This window comes from Elaeis guineensis, chromosome 7 (genome assembly GCF_000442705.2).
Source record: "Elaeis guineensis isolate ETL-2024a chromosome 7, EG11, whole genome shotgun sequence".
Taxonomy (NCBI): Eukaryota; Viridiplantae; Streptophyta; class Magnoliopsida; order Arecales; family Arecaceae; genus Elaeis; species Elaeis guineensis.
The window spans coordinates 21,250,449-21,259,033 of record NC_025999.2 but is presented as its reverse complement, the minus strand read 5'-3'; the positions used below and the strand labels follow the sequence as shown (position 1 = coordinate 21,259,033).

General features: G+C 37.9%; 1 protein-coding gene across 2 annotated transcripts in view; it reads right to left on the bottom strand.

The window, feature by feature from the left end:
- Positions 1-762: 762 nt before the first annotated feature.
- Positions 763-8,585, bottom strand: part of LOC105037191 (uncharacterized) — a 49,731-nt gene continuing 41,908 nt past the window's right edge. Inside the window, exons 18-22 of one of the 2 annotated variants that reach the window (XM_073260732.1) lie at positions 4,418-4,504; positions 4,083-4,310; positions 1,489-1,567; positions 1,332-1,395; positions 763-1,231 (exon numbers count right to left, since the gene is read on the bottom strand). In XM_073260732.1, coding sequence (XP_073116833.1) covers positions 1,122-1,231; positions 1,332-1,395; positions 1,489-1,567; positions 4,083-4,310; positions 4,418-4,504 — 568 coding nt within the window. In that variant the 3' untranslated portion in view covers positions 763-1,121. The remainder of the gene's footprint in view (positions 1,232-1,331; positions 1,396-1,488; positions 1,568-4,082; positions 4,311-4,417; positions 4,505-8,585) is intronic. The other variant, XM_073260733.1, reaches the window with a different exon arrangement.

Here is an 8,585-nt window from a genome sequence, read left to right as displayed (position 1 = left end):
CAATTTTTCTCCTAACTTGATGTAATAATTAAAGAGACAAGATAAAAATAAAAATTCTATACCTATTTTTTATTTTTTTTAAAATATAAATATTTTTAGTATAGTTAATTATTTTTTTAAAAAATATGATACGATGGAAATAGTGATAATTGCAGCAAAAGCAACAGAGACGATAGTAGTGTTGGTGGAGGTGACAATAATGACAATGATGGACTAGGGGAGGCAACAATAATTTTTATGCTAGGAATAACAATGGAGGCGACAACAATAGCTGCAAAAAATGGTGGTCAAGAAGGTAGTGATGACGAAGATGGTGTTGGGAATGGTGGTAAAAAAAATTTATTTCTAATTAGCTAAACAACAAACGCCAAAGTGCACCATGTCCAGTAATCTTTCATGGTCAATATTTTCCACATTGCATTCTCCAATAATTTGATAATTTTAGCCCATTCATCCAAACCAACCGTAATTAAGCCTATAACGTCCTGCCCTTGGTAAGCCAGACCGCAAATGAATTAAATGACAACTCTTAGTTTCGTGGCTTCCTGTTGAATGAAGTTATCATTAGCCAACATATATCAATGGTGAGATACCACATTGATGACGACTCCATACAAGAATGGGCACAGCGATGCTGATTTTTCCCCTTACCATCATCTATGAAGTAATTCACCTGAATCAGCATCTGACCCCTAAAGCAGAATAAAGAAAAGGTACTCAAAAATCTTAACTATTTTAGCGATAAGCCAAAAAAACAGCCAATAAATAAATATTTGGTAAATATAATGAATGTAACAAGTGTTCGACACAAAAATCATTTGACATTTTCAACATCAGTACCAATGCCATCACCAACCAACCAAGTTCATGATCGCTGTACCCCCCACAAATCATTGACTGATATTAATGCACAAAACTGGATGAGAAAGTCACATGGCTGAAAGGAGGTCAACAATCTTCAAGCATAAGATCAAATTTCAAAAAAAAAAAAAAAATCATCAAAATTTTCTGTACACAGGTCCAGGTTGCAGTTGCTACCATCGGACGAAAGCCGATATCATCTGAACCAACGCTTCACTCCCAGTGAGAGGCATGAGAATGACTCAAGCCACTGTACTGCCTCATAACAGGAAAAGTTGTTCTGGCCATTTAGGGTATGCACGTTTGTACAAGCTCATGCATACAGTGTCATGCTGCTGAATCACGCTATTAAAGACGCATTTCATAGCTCCTGCAAAAAAAACAAGGCGGAGGGGAGCGAGTCAGTAACAACGGGCACATAAAACTTTTGGTTTAGGGTTTATTATTGCAACTACTCAAAGACACCCCACCGTGGGTACCAACAGGTTCCTTTATGCTACCACGGCGACCACATTTGGTCCAGACATCTACAGGCTGCAGAAATTACAAAAATATATTAGAATGGTCTGTTTCGAAACAACAGTCAAAACGGCATGCTATTAAACTGAGAGCAATATTTGACTTTGCCTTGAACCATCTGACATCATCAGGATTGTGAAACATAAAACGCACAGTGGCCCTCAACTTTGACACTCTTTGGGGGTAACTGCATCAGCAAAAAGCAAAAAAAGCACTTTAACTTGCAACAAAGCCATAACGAAAATGAGACCAACGGACAAAATGCAGAAACATACAAAATGAAGATTTTAGGAGTTGCTAATTATACTTTAGTATTTTGTGACCATTTGTTCATATTGCACATGCAAGAGAGGAAAAAAAAATTGAAAATGCAAAAAAATGACCTCACTTTCAGTTTACGAAAAAGTGAAAATTTCTGCTGTTCAAAGTACAATCTGAATCCTAAAACACTTATCCAAATTATGCTTTTGAAAAATGAACGAAACCCTCCATATGAAGGAGGTTTTAAGGTTCAAATCTTGGCAGCATAATTTCTCAAGTATTTAACATGGATAATTCTAACAGGCAGTACTCCTGTCATTATTGTCATTATTCTATTCCAATAAAGGATCAAGCACCATTTCCAATGTTCTAAATGTGGCGCATGCAGCTACATAAGCAAATGTGGTCCCCTGATTGCACAGCATCTATATGTACTTAGTATTGTCCACTAAGTGCTGTCCAAAAGCATTGCAGATTTAACCTAATGGCTAGGTTAGACATGTATTTCAGGTGGCTAGAGACACGTATAAATAATGTTGTTGTTATTAACTACATTATAAGTATTGTTATTAGATATTAAGAACTAACAAGCACTGATGATAATTATATTTGTATTATAACTGCTGTTGCCTTCTTTGTATTATATTTATTTTTTAACAGTTAAAAAGAAAAAAATACTGTCTGCATATGCACCTGCATACTGTGACCTGCTTACCGCATATGCACTATTTGGTCACCAGACTGCCCACATATCACAGCCACCTTTTAAATGATTAATCATTTCATCACCTTGGTTTGGCTAAATACTTGTGAATACATGGTAATAAGAAAACCTCACTCCATCAGTTTGACTTTGTCTAAGTGGTTATAGAAGCATGATTAAAAGCTGATCATTCACTGATAAAAAGAATTTGTCAAGTGAACCAATAATAGGGTACCGTGAACCACAAACAGATTGACAAACTTTAAGGGTGATATGCGAACAAGAAAGGGAAAACAGAGGACAACCCTTTGAACCAGTGTTCGCCAAACCGTCCCAAACCGAACTATTCAAGATGTTGTGAGCCATACCAGCTGCAAACCGAAACAATTCGGCCAACCAAATCGGAACACCAAAGAAGGGAAAGGAAAAAAGAGGAAAAGAGGAAGGGTGATATGCGAACAAGAAAGGGAAAAGAGAGGACAACCCTTTGAACCAGTGTTCGCCAAACCGTCCCAAACCGAACTATTCAAGATGTTGTGAGCCATACCAGCTGCAAACCGAAACAGTTCGGCCGACCAAATTGGAACACCAAAGAAGGGAGAGGAAAAAAGAGGAAAAGAGGAGGCACCATCCCCAGAGGGCCGGCCAACGCCGCCGAAGGGCCATGGAAGCCTCTACGGCTCAGTGTCGCCCGATAGGATATTTAATCCAGAGAGAAAAAAGATGGAGCAATAGTACCGGACGAAGGTGACGCAGGCGAAGAGGTCGCCAGATGGCTGCCATGGCCATCGGGTGGTGGAAAAGGTGTGGACGGAGCTGAGACTGTGGAACAGGGATAATTGCCCCATTCATCATGTTTTTTTAAAAACGATGATGAATAAGTGAAGCCGACAAATCTATTGCTGGCTTTATTGTTTTAGAATTTTTTTTAAAAAATCGAAGAAACAGTAAAGCCAACAATGGGTGCGCCGGCTTCATTATGATCAGAATTTTTTAAAAAATCTTATAAAATAGGGATGATTGCCCCTGTTTCACGCCCGCAGAGCCGCAATCGGCGATTTTGTCGTCCGACAGCCAGTTGGAGGCCCTTCGACAGCCTCTCCACCGGCTTCCCTTCCCTCCTCTCCCCTATCTATCTCTCTCGGCCAAGATTTGGCGAAGCAAAGGCCTTGGCGCCTTCCTAGTGCGCACCTGCCTGTGGCCACCACCGACATCTTCTCCAACCACCCTCTCCCTCCCTCCCCCTTATCCCTCCCCTCCCCCCTCTCTCTTTTCCTCCCCAATTAGTTTCTTCTCTTCTATGTTAGTTCCCACCAGTCCGATCCGATATGGACCTATACCGACTCGTACCACTGGCCGGCCGGCACAGGTCCTGATTTCGGTTCCGCAGATCTTGCTTTAAACCCATTCATTAAATATCAATTTATTTTTGACTAAACTTGTTTCAAAGAATAATAATTTCAAAACTTGGTTGTTTGAATCCAGGATTAATCTCTAGGATATCTATAGGATGATACCAGTTTTCTAAGATGGAATTGATGACTACTATAGCACAGTCATGATATCTGTTTACCTTGACATTAACATAACATTCATATCATAAGCACAAATACAGTGCTCTCAATATATAAGAAACCCTTATTCCTCATGTATCAGAACACCAGTTTATCCTGCATGAATAAAAAATATATATCATAGTTAATAAGCACAGAATTACTAAAGTGAGAGTAAGAATTACCCGGTTAATATAATTTTTTTAAGAATTATCCTGTCTGGGTCCACACTTCTTAATGAACCAGTGGCAGCAATAGATGGTGCCTCTCCATGCATATTCTTCAGGACAATTAGAGGCAGTGGAGGAAAACATATAGGAGCATAAACCGAAGCTATAGAAAAGCGTCCTGGGTGTAGAAACCTTTCCATCTTATGCTTATCAGAGTTTATATTATCAGAAGAAAATAATGGCCTGCCAAAAAGAACATTTGGAAGATTTTTTTTCTCAACTGGAAAAGTTACCTTTAAATGTGAAAAGGATGTAACCTGGATTACAAAAAAGTGATATCAGTAGAATACCTTGCAAAGAACTGGCGGAACCCAACATGGAAAATGAACATCTCTTTGGATTTTATAGGAGCGTCATATGAGTCATGCTTCTTTATGCTGCATTATATACAAAAAAAATTGTTATAAAATGATGTGCAAACATGAAAATTTTGGCTGCAGTTTATCCATGCAAAAGTCTATGGAAGGCCAGGGAGGAATACAAGTAGTCCGCAGATTGAGGAAAAAGATATACTAGAAAATGGTTCCACAAAAGTTATGATGTCAGAAACCAGACATAAGCACAAAAATTGAAGGCAGAGACTAATAATAAGGTCTGGTTTCTAAATTAGAAGAATGGTTCTCCATACGGGCAGGTTCCAAAGTCAAATGCCCTAAAGCTTGTTTTAATATATACTACATAATAAATTTGTCCATGAAAGATGGTTTGTCTATAGATGATAGGAATGTCCATAAACTTCAAACAGGTTACACAAAAACATGTATCTGGAGGTTTCATTGAATACAATCATGGCTTGAAACAAAAATTTTGCAAGACAGTTACAAGAATATTTTATGGACAAAAATGTCCATCAACAGGAGAGCCAACAAGCAACAAGAAGAAATGACAAGAATGCCAGGGGTTGCAAATTGTGACTCAACCTAGAAAAGCAACGTGATTTGTACAGGCCCTGGGTCACAACATATTTTTTTGATTTGGATTCAGGTCATACTTCTCAATGCACATAGTGAATGTGTTAGATGTATGTCCTAAAAGTCAATCAGGCCGACACATACATTTATTTTAAGACAAATTTTGTATTTGACATTCTCATTATTAATGAAATTAGTTTATTAATTTCATTCATATTGTGTATGTGTCCATGAATCGTCCAAGGAATTAACAAGATGATGACACATTCTCAAGAGTTAAGAATTTGAGGCATGTATCATTGGTAATTAATTCCTAAATGCTCCTTATCAATAGATCATCGCAAGGACGGTGATGGATCCAATAAAATTGAGGCACGAATCACCTTCCATTTAGGATAGACGAGTTTCGAGTTTACAGTGCAAGGACACTGGAATAAGAGTGCAGGTGGTTATTAGAGAACAATAGTACCGAACGTGATCATTACGAGAAGTCACTTGGATGTCTACTTGCTCATCAGAAACTTACTCGATGTTGCCGTAGTGTGACTAGTCCTTGGACCTATGGTGCCTCGACTATTCACAATGGGATTGCTGTAGTTTGATCGTACATACACTTGGTCCATAACCATATGGATCTTTTTGATGCATGTTGGTTATAGTAGGTTTATTGTAAGACTAAGATATACACCTATATAGAATCTATCATCCTTGATAAATAAGGAAAATGGTCCTATGTGATTTATGAGATAGTTCAGGAGACCTTGACCACGACAGTGTGAATAGTGAAAAAAGATTTCCATCATTTTTGCATTAGAAACTCAAATCGAATAAATTTGACATATGACAGATGATGAAATTTGACGAGTAATTCCAAAACCTCTGTCAATCAAGACTCAATAGGACTGAATCATACGGTAACTGCACCTAGAGGTTTATCCATTCAATTCTACTGAAATGTCACTATATGCTACTAGACATCAATAATGGATTGTGGGACTCATGAGAATTATCTCAAGGTCAACAATTCTTATTGAGTTGGAATTATTCCAATCCATTAAAAAAATTTTAATGATATTGATGATGGAGATCATAATATATCTCACTATCGAATATAATAGAACCTATGGGGTCACATACAAAAGAAAATTGATCAAGGACTTAAGATTAGGCCTTAGAGATCCTAATTGAATTAGGATTTATGAAAAATCCTAAAGGATTTTGGATTTCTATGCTTGCACATGATTAAACCCTAGAATCCCCACCCCACTTGGACTCCTTATGCGATAAAGATTTGATTGGTCAATGATTGACGCCAAAAGAGATTGCACGCAAAGAATTATGCACCAAAAAAGCCAAGGAGATAGAGGGCATGCGTCCAAGAGTTGGATGCCCAAGGCTAGCACCGAAGAGTCCTTCTCAAACAAGTCTTTGACTAGTCAAAGGGTTTGACATATCAAAGACTTATGGAACTAAGACTCCTATATGAATTTGTTCACTTGAGATCAAATCTAATAAAAGCCTAACGCCTCTTACTTTCCCGCCTTCTATGTGCACTGATTTCCCCACATTAAAAAGAGTTTTAACTTAGGAGGACTCTTGACGCCTCTTGAGATTTGATGCCCCTTAGTCCACATGAAAGAGTTTCATGTGGAGTCCTTGTGCGCCCCACCTCCTTACGTGAAACTTCCTTCACGCCCTATATTCCACGTAAGATGTCTTTCACGCCTCCTGGGAATTCATGCCCAAGTGTTGGGCATCACAAGGGGATTTGACTTTGGTCCAAAATGTGGCGCCCAAGTGGTTGAGCGCCACAAGAATTCTATCCTATAAAAGGAGGGCTAACGTCCAAAGGAGGTGTGCAAGAAAAAAAATCCAAGTCTCTCTCTTTCTTGTGCTCTCGTGCCCAAGGTGATTGGAGCTCAAGAGGATGAAACCAAGAAGGGATTTGGAAAGAGTCCTTGATTTTTCTTGTGTGGATACATATAGAGACCGGATGCTTGTGCGGCTTCAAAAAAATCGTGAAAACATCCACGATCATCAGATTGCAGTGAAGAACTACTCGTGCAAAGGTGAAGATTTGATCTTTCTTCTCCTAACCTTAATCTTAATAACGATGAGGGATCCGAGGTTGATTCGAGATGAGATCTCGCGTGATTAATCTAAAATTTTTATTCATCCGCTGTATGTTAATCACAAATTTTTATTTCCTTTCGCCACGCATACCAACCCCTAATTTCTAATAGTGGTATCAGAGTCACCCTCACATAATTTCATATTAGATTGCTGATTTGGATTTTATGGATCATTCAACGAGATTTGAAGAACATAAATTCTGATATTGTTGGCTGATTTGATTAGTCAATATCGACGATCGATAAGATCAAAAAGTTATGGTGATTTGATCGCATGATAAGTTTCGAATCTATGTTAAATGATTAGTCTAATATCCAGATCTATTATTTATTATTTTTATGTATGAGATACATGTGACTTATGTATGAGATACATATGGTGATGATCATAGGATTGCGACCCTTTTTCTTACCTCTATGATATATCGTGTTTCCGAATCCCATATATTAAAATTGTTTAATTTTTGGGTGCCTGTGAGCATGAGCAGATTTATATAATTTGGAGATCTGTGAGTCTCATTTGATTTAGTGGCTTGTAACTAATTGCTATGCTATGAATTATATGGGTCGTATTATGTGTATGGTTACACGTCAACGATTGATCAAGCCTACGGCACACAACAAGCATGGATCGAGTCGAGCAATTGGTTGAGGCTTGATCAGATCAAGGACTTACTCAAGATCAAATCAAAGAGTTGAAGACAATCAAACTGATTAGCATGTGTGCTTATACATTTGACCCATAGATCCTGATTCGGCTCAGTGGCTCGAGCCCAAATTCTTTTCTTAGATCTATGATCATCACCAATTTTCTTAGTTGCATTTTGCAGATTTTTATTTGCATTAAATGTAAATAACTAAATTTTGATATCTAAATTTAAAACTCCTCAAAATATATTAAGTCGAACGATCTTCCACCATTGTAGATGTGCAGGCATTTTACTGATATTGATGTTCCTGGCTGGTCACAGTGATCAGTTGCGTCAGAAAGGTGCAACCACTCTATTAGCATGAGATGCTGTGGGGTAAAGATGAGGTTAAACCCAATAACTGTTAGGTGAGGGACCCAATGACGGTTTTGCCTACGCAGTTGAATGGTGGATCTGACTTAACTAAGAAATGAGATCAATAACTGTTAGATGAGACCTATATGATTTAAAAACCAAAGATGACTGCAATATACTTGAGAAGTATTGGACAAGAGTTGTCTACTCATTGATTTGCGTATCATCAATAAATATTAGGTGAGGTGGTATTCAAATTGATGGGACCGCAATACCCACTTGAAATCCTAACTGCGAAAGATTTTCGTTTCTTTGCCTGAGTATAAGAGATTCGAGAAAATAGTGAGAGGTACATTTGTTTTTAAAAGAAACCCTAAAACAAACTCTTTAAAGCAAATACAAAAATCTAAC